We start from the raw sequence: 21,022 nt of genomic DNA, 5'->3' as shown, positions 1-21,022 counted from the left end.
ATTTACATAATGTGAGTTAACTCAAATTAAGGCCCATCAGAAAAGCATTAAAAAATGTGTTATTCAAAGTGTAAAGACATTCAGTATTTGTCAGTAAGTAAAGATATAAGCAGTACAACATACAACATACATTTGTATGTACTGTATGACAAATTAATAAATCAATAGCATACAGTTACTCTCCAAACCTATACTGACATTACAACATTTAATTTCATTAATTCATTACATACATTTATACAGTTCATTCTGTTTTAAAATGAAAATGTTGGGAATTTACAAGTTTTACTGAATCACATTCTGTTTGAAATACCTTAAAATGGTACAGACCTGTTTTTTGTCAGTTTAAACACTTTTCGAATTAAAAGTTTGATATCGGCTGTGTTTAAAACATAAATAATGGGATTTAACATTGGCGGAGTCGCATATGCCAGAGATAAGCTGATGATTCTTGCATTAGGGGAGAGATAAGTTGTTGATGCAATAAGATAAATGCAAATAATGGGAAGAAATAGTGACGCCACCAACAGCAGGTGTGAAACACAGGTCTTCAAAGCTTTCAAACGTCCTTCCCAAGTTGTGATTTTACTTAAGGCAAGAAAAATGCCTAGATATGATAGCAAGATAAGAATCAATGGTGCTATAAGGTATAAACCTGTGTTATGTTTTCCTATAAATGAATTAAAGCTATTATCATTACATGCCAACCTATACACTGGTCCATGATCACAAAAAAAGCTTTGTATTACATTAGATTTACACATTGAAAGTCGGCTGATAAAATACACAGACAGGGCCATCAGAAAAGCGTTAAATGCCCATACTGCTGAACATATTATAGACATGACAGTATTTGTCACAATATTGTGATATCTGAGTGGCAGGCAAATTGCAACAAACCGATCATATGCCAAAACAACAAGTGTAAAGCTTTGCGTTGTATTAAAGAAGAAAACAAAAAACATGTTTGCCAAACAAGCATTGTAGGAAATGTACTGCGACTCAAAAACAAACGTCCTCATCATGTTAGGAATCAAAGCATTAGTTTCACCAAAGTCAGCCAAAGCCAAATTAAACACACCAATGTACTTTGGGCTGTGCAGACTCCTGTCAAAGGCTATAATGAGAAGAACTGTACAGTTCCCTATTACAGCAATAATGTAAGTGCAAAATAAGAAAATATAATAATAGTGGCTATATGGCACACCCGCAAGTCCAGTGATGAAAAAGTATTCAGGATGCACAATGGAGACATTCACATTGAATAAACTGGTATCATTGGCATTCATATTAGTTTTGCAGTTGATCTTCTGCCAGAGCCGTATAGAAATTACAAGAATACTTTAAAATGTACAGAAAGAAATGCATAAAAAATGTTTTTTTTTTCACAAAAACAATTGTCAAATTCTAGAATTACACCTTCATGTAGATTAGAATATAAACTGCATAATATTTGAAACACAGACCTGTACAAATAAACTAAACATAAATCTAAAGAAAGCCTTAGTGACCAGTGACAGTTTGACAGTAAGCTTCTTTAAATGACTCAGCTGTGAATAAAAGCTCTAAGCTTACTCTCACTGAATATGTTTGTCACCGAATCCAAATATATAGACCCTTTTACAGCTCACGTGATCAAATAGCCTGCGCGCGGTGTTATTCCCCATTGGTTCTAACGTGGTAGCAACTCAGAAAGTTTATTAAAACGGTTTCTCAACATCAAAATGTCCAGTTGTTGCGTTTGGTTGCACTAATATAATATACTAATATACGTATATATGTATCTGGCAACTTTATTTTTGGCCATCTGCTAACGTCTTTTATCCACTCCACTATAGTACACGGATCTGGTAGCTGTGTTGAAAATGTTGATAAAGTCAATTTTGTTTGTGTTGCTTCACTGTTGATTCTTACGATACTTCCGTTGCCTAAATGCGCGCGCATACGCTGCCACGTCATCATTGTGTACAAACAGTAAAAGGGTCTATATCCATTGATACGACGCTAGCAAGAGCATTCAGAAAACACAATGATGAAATACTTATTGCTTTAACCAATAGTTTGCATAAACAGTTTGTAGTTGACAAATGCTGCATCTTAATCGTGAAATGTCTTGAAAAGTCAGCAATAAATAATTTTGCAAGAAATAATGTTGTCGTGAATTTTTATGTATTTTAGTTGCACTGTATGAAGTTTAAAAACAATGATTTTCTGACTGTGGGGACACCCGAAAATGCCTGTTAAGAAAAGAAAATTACTGTTGAGTATAAAAACAGCAAATTATAAAGTCATCTTGTTTGTGCTGTGAGAAAAAGTGAGTTTCTTCCTTAAAAAATAAATAATCTGGATTCCCTTTCAGTCGGTCACTACGACGTCACGTCGTGACCGACGAATTGGGAACTCGCTTAGAGACCAATCTGCTTCCTATACTACTAAAACGCCAATGAACTTGGCCTTGAGATATTTGCATAATGCTGGCGCCGCCCCGCCAGGTGCCTATATAAGCAGCGGGTGCAAATATGGAAATTAGCTTTTTCGCTTCGAAAGCCGGTATTATCTGCTACTGAGAAGCTACTTGCTCTTCTGGGAACAGTTGCGGAAGTTGATTGACAAGCAGTACTATCACAGTGGACGCTTGCAGTATTCCACTGCCCCGCATATTTTTTGTTTGAGTTTTGTGTGTGCGTTGCCTCTCCCTGTGCGCATCATCAGCTGAGCACCTAAAGAGTGATTTCCCTAAAGAGTGATATGTGAGAGCTCTGTGTCTTTTTAAAGACAGCCACTCTCTCGTATATTCGGAGATCAGCGTCCTTTTCAGGATTGCTTTTCGTCCGTCCGATCTTGGATGCGAGAGGTATGAGGGTTCCAGTGACGGTCACGAGCGCTGTCCTTGTGCTTAGGCATCAAGCACTCCGAGGCTGCATTCGTGGAGAGTTTTTGTTCTCTCTGTGAGAGCATAACCCTCTTGGATTGCGGAGATGACTGACGTTCTACGGGAATGCTGTCTGCGCCTTTGCAGTGCTGGCTCCGCCAGGGTGCGGCTGTCAAGCGCTCGCAGGACGCTCTTCGCATCACTACGCTGAGTAGGATGGAGGATACGTCCTCCACCTACCGGCCTTCTCATCCTCAGCCGGTTGAGGCTCCGGTGGAGACTGCAGAGTCGTGTTCTACGATTTCTGCCGAATCCATTGGACCTCCTTCTGGTTCCGTCACTTCTGCAGCATCAGAGGGGTGTCCATATTTTCCTCCGAGGCGGAGTCGTCCCGGAGATGGCGGCCGTGCCCGCTCGAGCGGCGGAAACGGTAGAGTTGGAGAGGTTAACCCCTCTCCGCCCGAACCGTACTGCCCACATGATTGGTACTTCGGAGCTGTTCGGGCCTCTCGGTCCTCTCCTCCTGTGCCTTTCTTTCCCGACGGCACGAAGAGTTGACGTGATTTGCGGCCGTCTCGGCCGTTCAGCTTTCACCCCTCACCTCCCTCACCAACGGAGCCGCTAAGGGCGGGGACCCCTTCGTCGAGCGGTGGGTTGCGATGCAGCTGCGTTCCTGGAGGGACCACCCAACCCTTTCCTCCCGTGTTTGTAAACAGTCGTCCGGTTACGGGCGCTGCCCATCAGGCATGCGGAGAGGCGGCTTTAGCCCTGCACGCAATAACGTTGCTACAGGTTCAAAGACAAGGATTTACGAGGGAGGCCGCGACCTTCAGTCGTGCGATGTCCACCACAGTGGTTCAAGATCGCCACCTTTGGCTGTGTCTGGCTGACATAACGGACGCAGACGAGAACAACTTCTTGAATGCTCCTGTCTCACAGACCGGCCTCTTCGGCGAGCCCGGGGAGTCATACAGCTCCGCTGCGCAGACTGAGGCGATCTCCTAGGTCATGCCCCGGCGAAAGAGAGCTGCCCTTGGTCCACCACGCCGGCTCCTCAGTCTGCCTCTCGCCGTCGGCGTCCTGCGGCGGCTCCTCAGTCTGCCTCTCGCCGTCGGCGTCCTGCGGCGGCCAGCTCCGTTCCCCTCCTCGGACCCCATCTCGGCAGCGCGGGGGAACCGGTCGTAAGCAGCTCGCCCCGCCCGCTTAGCCGCTTCCCGTGAAATTCGGGAGTTTAAGTGGCCAGTGAAGGGCGACCTGGATTGGCAGAGGATCACTCTTCAGGACATGGAGCTCCTTCCCCCGATAGAGGGTGTGGTGGAAAATCCTTGGTTTGCATATGTTCCACCGGCTGTTCGGCCGGTACCCACTTAACCACACATGAGTGCATTCCTCTTCCCTCTCTAGGTCTCCGGAGGATCGAGAGAGCCGTGAGCGGGTACACACCAGCTCCTCTACCTCTCCTCTATCGCCAGCGGGTGACCTGAGGAGTCCGAGCTCTCCGCTGAGGAGACCGGACCACCAGCACACTCATCGGAGTCTGCGCTCTCCGTAGAGGAGACCAGACGACCGTCACCCTCAGCGGGCTCCGGTCAGTGTCACACACACATACTGTAGATGTTTATGCTGTCACAGCAGACGCACCGGCAGTCCCACCTGTCTCGCTTCGCTGCCCCACCGTGGGTACTTCGGTAGTGTCGTTAATTCTCCTCGTACGGTGCCTGGGTGCTTGGCTTCAGTTCCCAGCCTGTTTCGTTGGGTTTTACGCACGATCCGCCTCGGTTACAAAATCCGGCACACCCCAAAATTCTCGGGGCTTTCGTTTCACTGTGGTGAAAGCGTCCGATGCACATGTACTGCGTGCAAAAGTCGATGTCCTGTTGGCGTAGGATGTATCGAGCCGGTCCCTCTTACCGAGATGATGATGATAGGGTTTTTCCAGCCTTTATCTCATAGTACCCAAAATATGCGGCGGGTTACGATCGATTTGATTTACGCACCGGCTCTACAAAGGTGTTCTTTTGGAAGATAACGCAGAGGCTCGTATTTCAATGTTCAGATCGGTTTGCAGCCTTAGACCTGTAAGACGTGTACTTTATGTGTCCATCTCCCCTCGCTTTAGACCGTGTTTTCGCTCTGCGTCGTGGGGTGGGCATATTAATACTAAGTACACCATTCGAGCTGTCTCTCTCTCTCCGTGTCTCCATGTGCTAGTCACGGCTTTAAAATATCAGAGAGAGAGCGTTGTTCGCATTCTGCTTTTATGTACGTCGACTTATAATAGCCCGTTCTTGGCAGACGTGCGCGAACACAGAGAGTAAATCCTTTGGCATCTCGCTCGTTTATGTCATCAGGTCGACTGTGAAAGAGCACTTTGCCCCGTGCAGAGGATCCTTTTTCTCAGTATGGAAATAGACTCGATCGACTAATTGGCGTGTTTTACAAGAGCGCGCAACCAGTCAGTTCTGACTTGCCTCGGTTTAATTCGAGGGAAGTACGCGGTCCCTCTGAAACAATTTCAGAAGCTCCTGGACATATGACAGCATGCTGCGGCTGTGACACCGCCCGAGCTGCTTCATATGAGACCGCTTCAGCATTGGCTTACGATCGAGTCTCGAGGAGAGCGTGGCGCACCGGCATACACCGTGTAAACATTACACCTGCGTGTCATTTCAACTTTTCCCCGTGGTAGACCCGGCATTTCCGATAGAAGATATGCCCCTGAGGGGTCTCCTGGCATTCTGTAGCATGCAATGCCCTTAGCACGGGATGATCGCCACGTATGACGGGCTTGCAGTCTCAGGGGTGTGCATAGCACCCCAACTGCCGCGAGCGGTGCGCTGTATATCTGGGACTTGTACGCTCCACTATGGAGATGCGAGGGAAGGATGTATTAGCCGACACCGGCAACATTGCGACTGTTGCGTTATTTACCGTTAAGGCGGTTTTGCGCTCTCGTCACCTGTCGCATCTCGCTCGTCATCTCCTCCTTTGGAGTCAGAAGCATCTGAGGTCCCTTCGTGCCATTTTCATCCCGGGTCACTCAATTCAGCGGCAGACGCGCTTCCCGAGCTGCGCCCCCGGCGAATGGCGACTCCACCCCCGGACGGTCCAGGTAATTTGGAAGAAGTTCGGTCGTGCGTAGATGGATCTGTTTGCGTCGCCAAACGATACCCACTGTCGCCTATTTTATTCACTAACCGAGGGCAGCCTCGGCGTGGATACGTTGGCACACAGCTGGCCGCGGGGGATGCGTAAATACGCATTCCTTTCAGTGAGCTTTATCGCACAGACACTGTGCGAAGTCAGGCAGGACGAGGAGAGCCTTTTATTAATCGTCCGTACTGGACGACCAGGAATTGGTTTTCATAGTTAATGCTCCTCGCGACAGCCCTCCCTGGTGGATTCCCCTGAGGAAGGACTTTCTTTCTCTAGGAAGGGGCACATTTGGCACTCGCGCCCCGACCTGTGGGATCTCCATGTATGGTCGTTGAGCGCGCGCAAGGTTTAGGTGATTTACCACAAGCGGTATCTAACACAATCGACGCGGCACGAGCTCCGTCCACAAGACGGGCTTACGCGTTTAAATGGAACCTTTTCGTCACCTGGTGCTCTTCGCAACGCGAGGACCCCAGAGAATGCCCTATTAACATCGTGCTTTATATCTTCTACATAGGTTAGATGGTAGGCTGTCCCTCCGCCATTAAAGTTGATATCGCCGCTATTTCTGCTCGTCACTCACTCACTTATCAATGGCAGATCAGTTGGCCAGCTTGATTGGTTATTACATTTTGAGAGGCGCTCGCAGGCTAAACCCCTCGCGCCCTCCCTCTATTCCTCCTGAGACCTGCCCATGGTGCTGAAGCCCTTCAGGTCCCCCATTTCAGCCTTTGCAGTCTGCAGGTCTGAAGTTTCTGTCAATGAAACTCTGACCCTGCTAGCATTGGCCTCCGTGAAGAGAGTAGGGAATTAACATGCATTCTCTGTTGACGATTTGTGCCTTTAGTTTGGTCCTGCTGTCTCACTGAGACCCAGACCAGGCTACGTGCCCAAAGTTCCCACCACTCCCTTCAGAGATCAGGTGGTGAGCTTGCAAGCGCTGCCCCGGAGGAGGCAGACCCAACCGTGGCTTTGTTGTGCCCCGTACGCGTACTGCGACTCTACGTGGTTCGCATGCAAAGCCTCAGGACCTCAGACCAGCTCTTTGTTTGTTTTGGTGGCCAGCAGAAAGGGAAAGCTGTCACTAAGCAGAGGAAGTCTCTTTGGATAGTTGATACTATCGCCCTGGCTTATCTTCAGGGTATTCCTTGCCCCTTTAATTTGAGAGCGCACTCCACACGGAGTGTTGCCTCATCTTGGGCTCTCGCTCGTGGTTCCTCGCTAACAGACATCTGCAGAGCTGCTGGTTGGGCGACACCTAATACGTTCATTAGATTCTACAGTGTTAGTATCGAGCAAGTATCCTCTCGTGTTCTTTCCTCATCAGGGGGAGCACGGAGAGCAGTCTCGCAGGTCGGCTTGCAGCCTCTAACTGATGCTTCATAACTGTGTCAGTATGGAAGGCCTTCAGAGCAAAAATGCGTAATGGTTTGATTTGTTCTTCCTCTGCTGCCTTGGCAGCCTTTGTTGCGGAGCATTGGCTGTCAGCCTTTCACTAGCTGTATCCTCGCAAACCTACGTGTCTGGCTCTGGCTCCACATTGTGTCCCACCGGGTTCCTTTGTGAGTATTTTTCCGTGGGGTTAATCCTACCAGCCCACGTTTCCCTTAGCAGAGCACTGCTTTGCTTACACAGCCACGGCTGTCTTTTTTCCTCAACTACGTTTGACTTTCGCCCACCATTAGCCCTTAACAGGGTGGTGGCTTCCGCAGCATTCCTATACCGCTCAGATAGGGCGCTTCCCAGTCGCTGGCACTACTGTGGGGTTAAGGAACATCTAGTGCCCGGCCTTCTGCCTTAAAACCTATTCTCCTTCTCCTTAAGTGGAACCGGAGGGCTTTACGCAGTCAATGGAAGAGGTCAGCCCTCAGTGGCGTTTTGGTAGGGATTCCCAATTTGTCGGTCGTGACGTCGTAGTGACCGACTGAAAGGGAACGTCTCGGTTACGGATGTAACCCTCGTTCCCTGAAGGAGGGAACGGAGACGTCACGTCCCGTCGCCACAGGGCTGCCCCCTGCTGTTTATCGGCCGGTCTCTTTCTCCCGGCTTTCTCAGCGAAAAGAAGCTAATTTCCATATTTGCACCTGCTGCTTATATAGGCACCTGGCGGGGCGGCGCCAGCATTATGCAAATATCTCAAGGCCAAGTTCATTGGCGTTTTAGTAGTATACGAAGCAGATTGGTCTCTCTAAGCGAGTTCCCAATTCGTCGGTCACGACGTGACGTCTCCGTTCCCTCCTTCAGGGAACGAGGGTTACATCCGTAACCGAGACATTTTCTTAATAAAACAGGATAACATTTGTATGCCGAATATATAAAAATACAGCTGAAATGCAGTAGTGAAAGTTATTCCATAATGTTACAGCATTCAAAACAAAATACATTTTAATAAGCCTGATCTCAGCCCAAGCAAAAACTATACTCTTTTAAATACTAAATACTTTTATTTGTGTGTTTGGGTCACCATTGAGCTTAGTTGACCTTAGAAAAAGGCCATACACAAGCTGTACATCACCTGTCAACTTTGTTCTTATGCTGATTAAATTGCAGAAAATAACGTTTTATTTCAACATTTACTCAGATGAATCAGTCCAATCAAAACGGAATACATTTGACATAATAAAAATAGATAAAAACATATTAAATTATGCATTTCTGGAAACGATTGAGGGAATGCATTATAGCTTTATAGCTACAGTAATTCTGGCATAACACTTAAATAATAAAAAAATAAAATACAAAATATTTTTGTTTTTTACATGGAAGAGCAAGTGTTTTGAGCATTATTTCCCCCTTAATGTACATTTAAAACAAAGTACATGACAAAATTAACACTGACGTTTGTTATTGAAAATATGTTTTTTTTATTTTATTTTTTTATTAGAAAAGCACTACTAAGTAGTAGTACAATAGTTAGTGATCAACATACAGTAGCTGGGTTATTTCTTATTGCAAATTACTGTAAAGAGGCAAACGTTACCAAAGAAGATTAGAGGTCCTACCAACAAGTTAATGTCAAAATGAATCCCTGAATTAGACATTTAAATATAATAGATATTTCAGCTGTGTTTAAAACATAAATAATGGGATTTAACATTGGTGGAGTCGCATATGCCAGAGATGTGCTGATGATTCTTGCATTGGGGGAGAGATAAGTTATTAATGCAATAAGATAAATGCAAATAATGAGAAGAAATAGTGACGCCACCAACAGCAGGTGAGAAACACAGGTCTTTCAAACTTCCTTTCCAAGTTGTGATTTTACTTAAGGCAAAAAAAAAATGTATATGCCAACTTATACACTGGTCAATGATCACAAAAATAACTTGGCACTACATTTGATTTGCAGAATGAAAGTCAGTTGATCAACAGCACTGCTGTGCTTACATTAAATGCGTTAAATGCCCATATTGCTGAAAATATTAAAGACATAACAGTATTAGCTACAACGGTGTGATATCTGAGTGATATCTGAGTGATATCTGATCATATGGCAGGACAACTGTGGAACATTGCATTGTACTAAAGAAGAAAGCAGAAAAACATGTTTGCCTAACAAGCATTATTGGAGATGTACTGTGACTCAAAAACAAACGTCCTCATCATGTTAGGAATCAAAGCATTTATTTCACCAAAGTCAGCCAAAGCCAAATTAAACACACCAATGTACTTCGGGCTGTGCAGACTCCTGTCAAAGGCTATAATGAGAAAAACTGTACAGTTCCCAATTACAGCAATAATGTAAGTGCAAAATAAGAAAATATAATAATAGTGGCTATATGGTACACCCGTAAGTCCATTGATGAAAAAGAATTCAGGATGCACAATGGAGACATTCACATTGAACAAACTGGTATCATTGGCATTCATATTAGTTTTGCAGTTGATCTTCTGCCAGAGCCGTATAGAAATTACAAGAATACTTTAAAATGTACAGAAAGAAATGCATAAAAATTTTTGGTTTTTTTTTACAAAAAAGTCCAGCGATAAAAAAATATTCAGGACGCATAATTGAGACATTAAGGGAAAGACTGGCATTCATGATAATTACAAGAATAGTTTAACATGTAAGAAATTCACAAAATTTCATAGAAGTACAATTGTCACATGCTAGAAATACACCCTTATCTTAATTTGTATACAACGACATAATATTTGAAACAGATCTGTATACATATACAAACCATAAATCTAAAGAAAATGTCTTGGTTTTGACAATAAGCTGATAAGAAAATTTAAAATTCTAAGTGCGGTCCAGGTAGTGTCACAGGTCGGAGTGGACCACAGATGTCGTGAGTCACGCCCCTTCCTAGTTTCCACCTCGAGGAGGTCCCAAGAACACCCCAATGACCAAACACACGAGAAGAGGTAAGTATACTTAAAACAAAACTTTATTTAAATGATTTAAAATGTAAATAGGGGAGGGGAAAGGGAAGCTAAAAACAGACTCTCGGACCGGAGAGTATGAGCCAAAGATGCTTGTACTTTGTCACGGGAGCGTTCGGGTAAGCCTTCCCAGAGGATGCACTTTTCTCACACGTGACTTTCATCCACTGTTCCCAACTGACACTACTTTCTGTCTTACAGGTGGACTGCCTGTGGCGCCTTTCCATCTTCCTCGGGGGCAGTTGGAGTCTCCAAGGCCAGCTGGACTTCCTTTAAGACGCAGAGACTAGTAAGTGGTCGGCTCTCGATTAATGCGCAGAAGGGTAAGTATTTCTTTGCCGTGGGTATACAAGTAGGTGTGCCAGGTAAGTAGCTTGACTGTACAGAAATGGACGCCCAGGAAGGACTGGATCTTCACAGGTACGTGCTCGAGACAGACAACTGGATCTCCACTGGTCCCTTGAAGGGATGGACGACAGGCCTTAGCCTCGTTGGGGTTGGAGGGACTGGAGAGGATGTGTTACACCCAACAGCTGGTGACTTTTGTACCGGACCAGACTTACCGGGCCACGTTCGCTTGGTCACCTTTAACCGTCGACGATATTCTCATGACGACTCACAACTTTTGACTCCACACTGCAATGCACGGCCAGGCCGCCGTCACCACACCGGGTGGGTTCAGGTCGGTTGTTTACACCAGGCCTGTATGAGGGCAATACCGGAGTCGAATGCTTCCCTCTCCTCTCTTCTAAACGATGGGACAAGAGATTTGTAGATGTTGCCTCACCACCTCCGGGTGGGGGGAAAAAGGGGTCAGGGGTTATAAGCAGGCGTACATACAAGAGAGGGCCACTGCTAGCACATCGTGCGTTCTTCATAACTGGATTTCCTTCTCGGCCTAAAGGGTAAATGCAGACAGCAGGGACATGGCACAGCACTGCAATCTTCAGGTGTACACGTCAAACACAGACTCACCCACTGCACTTCCCACACTCTAGTGAATTTAAGGTCAGCACTCGATGGACCAAGGGTTCATCCAGGGAAGAATCGAAACCACTGACACAGCAAATGCCCAAGATAGACGTCGTAGCCACAGTGAAATAACACCCTTCCAATCCAACTGGTGTTTGGCTCGCCCACTAATCCTTCCCACAGTGGGGCTGCTCACACACTGTACTAAAATATTGTACTCAAGTAAAAGTCAAGTTACTTTAATAATATTTTACTTAAGTAAAAAAGTACTAAAATATTGTACTCAAGTAAAAGTAAAGTTACTTGTCTAAAAATCTACTCAAGTAAAAGTAAAAAGTAAGTAATTCTAAATTTACTCAGAGTAAAAGTTACTTTTTTACAGCGGGAAGAGGTGGAGGATTCTAGTATAGTTCAAAAACGACAAGGGAATATACATCTCAAACTAGTTGTTTTTAATTGTAGGAACATCTTTACAATTAAAGTGCAATAACAAAAAGTTAATAAAATAAAAAGCTTTTTTAAAGTAAGAAACATTTATGGAATTGTTTAATGATTTTTACATGTGAGTTATGCACTTTTGAAGGTGGTCAGCAGCTTGTAAATACAATCACTATAGTAAGGTTGTAATTGATGTATTGCTGGTAACATACATTATTTTATTAAACTATATATAGTTAAAATGAGCATATAATGAGATGAGTGCCATGGCTATATACATTTGACACGTTTATTATCTTCTTACTTCCCTGACCTGGGTACCTGATGACCTTTATTCTTCTCTCTCTCGCGCGCGCGCTCTCTCTCTCTCTTGCTCTCTCTCTCTCTCTTGCTCTCTCTCTCTCTCGCGCTCTCTCTCTCTCTCGCTCTCTCTCTCTCTCTCTGCAATGTCTAATGACCTGCGCATTCTCGAGGACGTTTTGAAGTTGTGTTTGACTTGACGCGAAGCTGCTAGACCTCGGAAGATAATGCGCATGGTATTAAAAACGCGTCGTGCAATTTCGTACTTAAAGGAATAGTCTACTCATTTTCAATATTAAAATATGTTATTACCTAACTAAGAACTGTTGAATCATCCCTCTATCATCTGTGTGTGTGCACGTAAGCGCTGGAGCGCGTTGCGACGCTACGATAGCATTTAGCTTAGCCCCATTCATTCAATGCTGCCATTTAGAGACAAAGTTAGAAGTGACCAAACACATCAACGTTTTTCCTATTTAAGATGAGTAGTTATTCGAGCAAGTTTGGTGGTACAAAATAAAACGTAGCGCTTTTCTAAGCGGATTTAAAAGAGGAACTATATTTTATGGCGTAATAGCACTTTTGGGAGTACTTCGACTCGCCTGAAAAGTCCGCTCCCCTTCTCACTCTCATAATCTCTCGTTCTCCTGCTTATTAGTAATCATTGGTTTTCTCCCATCACCTGTTCCCGCTCGTTATCTAGTTTGCTTTCTTCTATTTAATGTCAGTGTATCCTTAGTTCTGTGCAGGATCATTGTGTCGTGTCGAGTTCTCGTGTTACATGTATATTTAGAGTCTAGTTACCCAGTCAAGTTGTAGTGTTATCTGTCAAGAATTTCGTGTTTCATGTTTCATACCCCCTCGTGGGTCTTTGTGTTTGTTGTTAAATAAAGTGTTTTCTGTTTTCCCCCGACATCGTCTGCTCTTGGGTTCATCTGTTCCCCAAATCCTCACACCTAAGGCTTGTTGTATGAAAGTGGTTCAACTTTCAAGCATGGCGTTGACACACAGTCCATGTTTCACATGCATATAGCAGTGTGGGGAGCACCACTGCCCTGTATACTTTCAGCTTGGTTTGGATGGTAATGCCTCTTCTATTCCAGACATTTGGGTACTACCTGCCAAAAGTAGAACTGGCTTTGGCAATTCTGATGTTCACTTCGTCACCGATGGTGGTAGTCTGAGACAGTGTGCTGCCTAGGTACGTGAAACGGTTCACTGTGTTGAGTCTCTGGCCGTTGACAGTGATGTTGGGCTCAACATAGGGCTTTCCAGGCACGGGCTGATGGAGTACTTCAGTCTTGTTTGTGCTGATTGTCAGACCAAAGTTTGTGCACGTGCTGGAGAACAGGTTAACGCTGCGTTGCATGTCAGCTTCTAAGACAGCGTTGAGGGCACAGTCATCAGCAAACAGCAGGTCTCTGATGATGTCTGTCTTAACCTTGGTTTTTGCCTGGAGCCTCCGAAGGTTGAACAGTTTGCCATCTGTGCGATACCTCAGGTTGACACCAACCTCCTCGTCTCTGAAGGCCTCTGTCAACATGGCGGAAAACATAAGGCTAAACAGTGTTGGTGCCAGGATGCAGCCTTGCTTGACCCCATTTGTGACTGGAAACGGGTCAGATAACTCTCCGCTGTCCTGGACTCTGGCATGCATGCCCTCGTGGAATTTTTGCAACAAGACGATGAATTTCCTTGGGCAACCGTACTTGGCCATGATCTTCCACAGACCCTCTCTGCTGACGGTGTCAAAAGCCTTGGTCAGGTCGACATATGTGGAGAACAGGTCGGAGTTCTGCTCCTGACATTTCTCTTGCAGCTACCTGGCAGCGAACACCATGTCGATGGTTCCTCGCTCTTTTCAGAATCCACACTGACTTTCAGGCAGGAGTCCTTGGTGAAGGTGGGTTGTGAGGCGGTTGAGCAGGATTTTGGCAAGGATCTTTCCTGCGATAGAAAGCAGGGATATGCCTCTGTGGTTGTCACAAGCCTGTCTACTTCCTTTTCGCTTATAGAGATGTATGATGGATGCATCTTTGAATTCCTGCGGAATCGTCTCTTGCTCCCATATCAAGAAAAACAGCTGGTGGAGCCTTTTAGTCATGATTGCTCCCCCCTCCTTGTAAACCTCAGCTGGTATGGCGTCTGAACCAGGTGCTTTGCCACTGGAGAGAAGACGAATTGCTTTATGGGTCTCGAATAAGGTTGGGGGGTCATCCAGTGCCTCGTTGGTGGGCACTTGGGGGAGACGATTGATGGCTTCGTCATTGATTGTCGAAGGGCAATTTAGGACGTTGTTGAAATGTTCGGCCCACCTCTCCAAGATCTTCTCTTTGTCTGTGATGAGAGTGTTACCGTCTGCGCTGAGGAGGGGGTTTGATCCTGAGGACGTGGGACCATACACTTCTTTCAGGGCGTCGTAGAAGTTTTTATAGTCATGCCTGTCTGCATAGCCTTGGATCTCGTCGGCTTTGTTGCTGAGCCAATCGTCCTGCATCTGTCGGAGCTTCTGCTGTACAGTTCTGCGTATGTTGTTGAACGCATCTCTCCTTGCCGTGGACTTGGGGTTATTGAGGTAAGCTTGGTGGAGGTGGTGTTTCTCATCCAATAATAGCTTGATGTCTTCGCAATTCTCATCAAACCAGTCCTTATGTTTCCTGGTCTGGGGCCCCAGGGTCTCTGTAGCTGTGGTGTAGATCAGCTCTCTGAGTGACGCCCAATCTGCCTCCACATTCTGGTTTTCCGGAGAGGTGGATTCCAAGCGCTCTTCCAGAGCGTCCACAAAGGACTGCTTACATCTGGCGGCCTTCAACTTGGCAACATTCAGCCGTTTGGGGGCCTTTTTCCCTTGCGGGCGTTGTTTAGGCTGAATGCAGATGTTGAACTTGGTGATAATGAGGCGGTGGTCTGTCCAGCATTCAGCGCCGCAAATGGACTTGGTCACTCGTACATCCTGCCTGTCCCTCTTCCTCACGATGACGTAGTCAATAAGATGCCAATGCTTTGAGCGGGGGTGCATCCATGACGTCCGGTTGCGGGTAGGGAGGTGGAAGATCGTATTGGTGATCAGCAGTTCATGTTCAGTGTAGGTCTGGAGCAAAAGAAGACCGTTGCTATTACAGTGGCCCACTCCATGATGTCCGAGGACTCCTTCCCAGGCAGCATTGTCCGTGCCAACTAATGCGTTGAAGTCACCTAGCAAAATGAGTTTGTCCACCTTTGGAACGTCGGCAATGACAGTATGAAGTTCTTCGTAAAACTTTGCCTTTACTTCATCTGGGTTGGTCATGATTGGGGCGTAGGCACTGATGATGGTAAGATGCTTCCTTCCAGCCATCAGTGGGAGTTTCATGTTCATGAGCCTGTCGTTCATTCCCTTGGGAAGTCCCGCCAGCTTTCCGACAAGAGTTGTCCTAACTGCAAAACCAACACCTGCTTTACGCCGCTCCTCGCTAGGTCTGCCACTCCAGAAGAATGTGTAACCAGAGCCTCTTTCGCAGAGCTCTCCTTCTCCCGCGAGCCTGGCCTCGCTCAGGGCTGCGACGTCAATGCTGTATCTGGCGAGTTCTTTACCAATCATGGCTGTTCTCCTCTGTGGTCTGTCTGCATCGTCTGTGTCCAGGAGTGTGCGCACATTCAATGCGCCCAATATGAGAGGAACTATCCTTGTTATCTTTTTTGTGTTTCGACCGCTGGTGTAGGGTCCCCACCAGCCGCGGTAAGCTATTAGGCCTATTGTGAACTGAATTGAACATATCGATAGAAAGACACATCTTATAGATGCTCTGTAACCTTCAACCTTTTTATCATTAATGTTACCACCCAAACCCTATCCAAAACCTTACCCTAAACCCAAACCCTTTTCAGAAAAAAATACACAATGTATTATTTTTATATTATGCAACGTAACAGACAGAAATATGTAGGAACATTTTAGTACCAATATAGCATTTAAAAGATATGTGACCTGTCATGGAAACCAGTGACACAAGTCGGCAGCACACGTTTCGAGAAAATGAGAAACAAAGCTTGTGTTTTCGCCTCTGCCCCCAAAGGGAACAGCGTGACTACTAAATAAGGATAGTTCGCCCAAAAAGGTAAATAATGTCATTAATGACTTACCCTTATGTCGTTCTAAACTCGGAAGACCTCCGTTCATCTTCGGAACACAGTTTAAGATGTTTTAACGTTAGATTTAGTCCCAGAGCTTTCTGTCCCATTCATTGAAAATCTATGTACGGTTTCCATGTCCAGAAAGGTAATAAAAATATCATCAAAGTAGTACATGTGACATCAGTGGGTCAGTAAGAATGTGTTGAAGCATCGAAAATACAGTTTGGTCCAAAAATAGCAAGAATTACGACTTTATTCAGCATTGTCTTCTCTTCCGGCTCGAGCGTGAAGTCACATGACTATAGTGACGGGGCTGCCCTGTCCCTCAGACATGTTTGCTAAGTTGTTTTTTTTTCAAACTTATAGCGTGCGTCTCCCCAGACTGTAAATGAAGCTCAGGCGCACAAAACAAAATAAAAATAAAAGAAGCTGGGGCGGAACAAATAACAGTCAGCCGCATCGTACGTCAGCCGCGTCACTGACTTTATGCGGTGCCGCAGTCGGATGACGTCAAAGTACCGCGAGAGCTCTTCAAGAAATTTTACGGAGTAGTTTACTTTCGACTCGCTCTCGTGGTACTTTGTCGTCATATCTTTGTCATTTCTTGCAGTGCAACATGAGTCCAAACACACAGAAGTTACAAGGAGATCGTTGTATTCTTTATATAATTGGCTACATGTTTTGTCAATCAATATTTTCCATGAAGTCATTGGCTGATGGAGGAACGAGCAAGCGATTGGTAACATCTCTAAAGGACGTCACGTTTTTGACGGCGCTGTTTGGATGATCTATTATACTACCTCCTTATTTTAAATACAAACTTTGAAGGTGGGTTCATGTGTTTATACCCTTACATGTTACGATGTAAATAGTCCTCAGATTCTATATTATATTGTATTACCAGACGTTCATGCGAAATCTGATGTAAACAATAGACTATACATTTATATTTCACGGATTATACGCATTTGTGGACAAAAATGGTCATTGGATAATCTGAAACAGACTGGATTCGACTTGTGATCCCCACAAAGGTAAAAAGAGTCATGTTTATAATTGCATGTTGTCATTTGGACTTCTGTCATAAAATACTACATGATGCTAGAACATCTGTATCTCAAAACAGAATTACAGGGGGTATAGCTTGAGATGTAAATGAGCCCTATTGTCTCCCCCAGTTGGAAAGAAGAGTCCCTTTCGTCTCGATTTTCTCGGTGAGTATTTCTGAGTTCCTATATTCAAATGGCCACAACTTCTCCAAATCTTATCAGATTTCCATGTGTTACACATCGTTGGAAAGCTTAGAAACTGCACTTTCAGAATCTGTGAATAACTCAAAATGGCCCAGATCCGACTTGTGTCACTACTTTCCGTGACTGGTCACATATGTTAAGCCGCTTATACAGTACCCATAAACCTACCAAAACAGTTGATTAAAATAATGTACTGTAATCAAACACTCAACTGTTTCACAGTTGTGAAATCAACTTATTTATTGCTAAATTTTAAAAGCAGTACCAAAAGTTGTATATGAAGTACATAAAAGTTATAATTCCAGGAGAATGCTAATTCAGTTTCTCTCTGTCAAGGCGTGCATTTCAAATTTTAATAAACGTGCATAGACTAAAAGATGACAATGTCACAAATCTTTAACATAGCACACAAGAGCCAATGAGCTTTTGATATCACTGTCGTAAAATATGTTGTAAAGCTTCTTGAGGCGTAATATTGGAACTCAAATTCATAACAAATGCAAGATTTACTATTGTAGTTACTATTGTAACCTCGGTTCCCTGAGAGACGGTAACGAGACTTCTGATGCTATAGGATCCTTCTTCCTATCAAATTTTACCTGAAGCCTTATTACATAACCCCAGTTCAACAATAAGCACTGTCTGAGCGGCATAACCTCAGAATATATAACAGGGGTTCTCAAAGTTTACATTCAAAGGTCCAAATCTGAATTCCCATAATTTTCATAGGTCCGGAAAAACTTTATGTAAATCTTTTGTTTATATAACAAATCAACAAATAGTTTGGGAAAAACATAAGTGTATTTTGCATTTAAAGTAAAAATTTTTTTTTTAAAATAAACACAGGAAATATGCCAAAAGTAACCAGGTGCAAAATACAGAGCAACCTAATTAGAGAAATGGCACAGTTTGTTCTCCATCATATGCATAAACCATGGCAAAAAAGTGTGGTTGGTAGGCAGAGACACTGACCAAAATTAGGGGTGCACCTATAAATTGGCTGATGATGCTTGCTATGCTTCTCAATGAATTACGGTGAAATGCCGCTACATCCAAAAGCCAGGGGGCGCTCGTGGGCAGAAACGTAATATGTGCTGCAGACGAAGAACCAGACACACGGAGCTCCAGGAAATGGCTTAAGGATATATTTATATTGCTGTTCTTCAAACCTTTTCAGGTATTTTCATGATAATAAAGAATATGTATAAGATTATGTTTGACGAGTGTTGCTTTTTTAAATGCATGTTTTAAACGACTCAGACCAACAGTGATTTCAGATTGATAAGGACTTACTGATCAAAAGCCGTAGTACATGAAGTAGCTGTGCATAATATCTGGGTGTGATGGCTACAGCGTCACACAGGAAATTTTTTAAATAACTTGTTTTATTTTCGGACCAGGAATACTCTAAAAAAAAAAAAAATAAACGAATGGTTTACAAGTTTTATATGCATTTGTAAAGTAAATGCACACATTTAATCAATCACATAGAAATTAATGCACTTGTACTATGAAGTGGACGTGGGTCCGGATCAAGTTGCCGTCGGGTCCGGATCCGGACCGGAGTCCGGACTTTGAGAACCCCTGATATATAACAATTGAATGAGAATGCAGCCTATCTGAGCTGATAGCGTGGCAGCTTACACAATGTAGCATTCTTGTCTCTCAGGGCCACAAGTTTACAATAGTAACCAGAGACGTTCCCTTTTGAGATTTATGTGCCAAAAACACCAGGAGCCCAAAGCTGGGATGCCGTTACCCAGGTTCTGCTGGGTATGTGGTTCTAAAGACAGAGGTAGCATATGTAGCAGGCCCTTTTGTGAATGTGTGAGGGCGGCAGTCAAACCAAATGGGAGTACCGTAAAGCGGTATGTGATAAGCCTTCAAACATAAATTTCAGAAATGCAACCTAAATATGAATCTTGGCAAGGAGAGGCCTGAAGAGGAAACAGGCACGCTTAGGTGTGTCTTCCTATTCGTCTCTTTAAGGTCAGTTAGGTCAAGCCAAAAGCACCAGTGAAGCACAACCAAGAAAACCATGCTCCTCCCAATTACCTGCGCCTTCGTCTTTGTAGCCTTGAGTGCAAAGTCAATAGCCGCTCTGAGGTCTTTAAAGGCACCTAGGTCCTTGTTGCCCTCGTCCAAGTTCTGAGGTGCCTAGAAAATCTGTAGCACTGCCATAGTATGCAGGGCTGACAGGCCTTCTCTGGAGGCAGCATAAGCCTTATCAGCCAAATACGGGCTTATGGAGCGGCTTGTCTTGCTGCCCAGTGAAGAGATTCACAGTCACAGCCTCCTTGATGGGGGAACATGCATGTAACCCCGGGCTTCGGTTTCATTGACTTTAGAAACTAGCTCTGAGCTGCCAGCACTAGCATGGACTTTGTGTCCCCACTCACACTCCAGCAACCTCCTGATGCAGCTCAGAGCGAAACAGGGTTCTCGGCAGCCCAATTGAAGAAACCAGAAGTCATGCATGGTTATAGAGAGGATACGGACTGGCTCGCCATAAAAAAACACTGGGTTATCTGCATCAGAATGGGGCTTCAGGGATTGACGCCGCTGCCAGAGCCATTAACTTGTCATCCTCTTCTGCAGCTCGTAGGAAGTGGACTCCCAGGTTCTCAGTGGCGAACTGCACTGGCAAGCGAGGGGGCGGAGACTCACAGCGAGGCGCCAGCATGAGCTCAACTTCTTTCAATGGCAGCGCCACTGCCAGTGGCTCCGCGGCGGCAGCATGGAACTGCAAAACATCACTGAGGGTGATGCTGTGCCTGGTCCTGAGCACTCACATGGGACGGTCATCACATTGCAGGCACACTGATCTAGCGAAAGCAGACAATGCAGGTGAGAATCCGCCAGGGGATGGAATCAATACAGGAAGAGCAAATTCATGCCATCTGACTGCCGAGAGGGACGGCCGTCTGCTTACTGTCGCCGGCTACTTGTAATTCCTTCAGGATTTATTCTCAGGGAGGAGTAAAATTCAGAGATTATGCTGCTCAGATGATGGTTTGTCAGGACTCCATCACCAGCACCATCATCCTCATCATTCACTCCACCCCCTTGTTTACTCTCTCCTAAGTATTAAACCTCCTCACCTGTGACCCATCATCTCACTCCCTTTATAACCTGCACTCCCCCATTCAATCACTGTATGGTCTCGTCTGTGCTGGACTCCAAGACTCATCCTTGCTACTTACCAAAGGACATAACTGTGCTCTTCATTTTGTCGTTGTGTTCCTCTATCATTCCCTCTTCGAATCATCATCCGCCATCTGCAAAGAAAGACTCTGTTATTCCAAAACTAAGTGCATATCTGCTTACGCAACAGATTTAGTAGTCGAAAAACTTTCCGGAACTGTACTAATCATGACAAAGTGCATTCAGCACAAAAATACTTTGTCAAACGTCCAAATGGTTAACATTTGCCCATGCTTAGCATGAGGAATACAACTCTTTGCCTGTGTTAATAAGTAAAAATGCATGAAATACCATTAGACCCCCCCCCCCCCCATAAAACTCTTTTTAC

The 21,022-nt window shown here is 44.8% G+C and overlaps 1 protein-coding gene and 1 pseudogene across 1 annotated transcript; both read right to left on the bottom strand.

Moving 5' to 3' along the window:
• Positions 1-314: 314 nt before the first annotated feature.
• Positions 315-1,289, bottom strand: LOC135770220 (olfactory receptor 52K1-like). The gene has a single exon (XM_065279953.1). The coding sequence runs from the start codon at positions 1,287-1,289 to the stop codon at positions 315-317; it is 975 nt and encodes a 324-aa protein (XP_065136025.1).
• A 7,737-nt stretch (positions 1,290-9,026) lies between these two features.
• Positions 9,027-9,898, bottom strand: LOC135770219 (olfactory receptor 52E4-like; annotated as a pseudogene).
• Positions 9,899-21,022: the final 11,124 nt, after the last annotated feature.

Source organism: Paramisgurnus dabryanus, chromosome 8 (assembly GCF_030506205.2).
Source record: "Paramisgurnus dabryanus chromosome 8, PD_genome_1.1, whole genome shotgun sequence".
Classification (NCBI taxonomy): domain Eukaryota; kingdom Metazoa; phylum Chordata; class Actinopteri; order Cypriniformes; family Cobitidae; genus Paramisgurnus; species Paramisgurnus dabryanus.
This window is presented reverse-complemented; position numbering and strand designations above follow the sequence as displayed.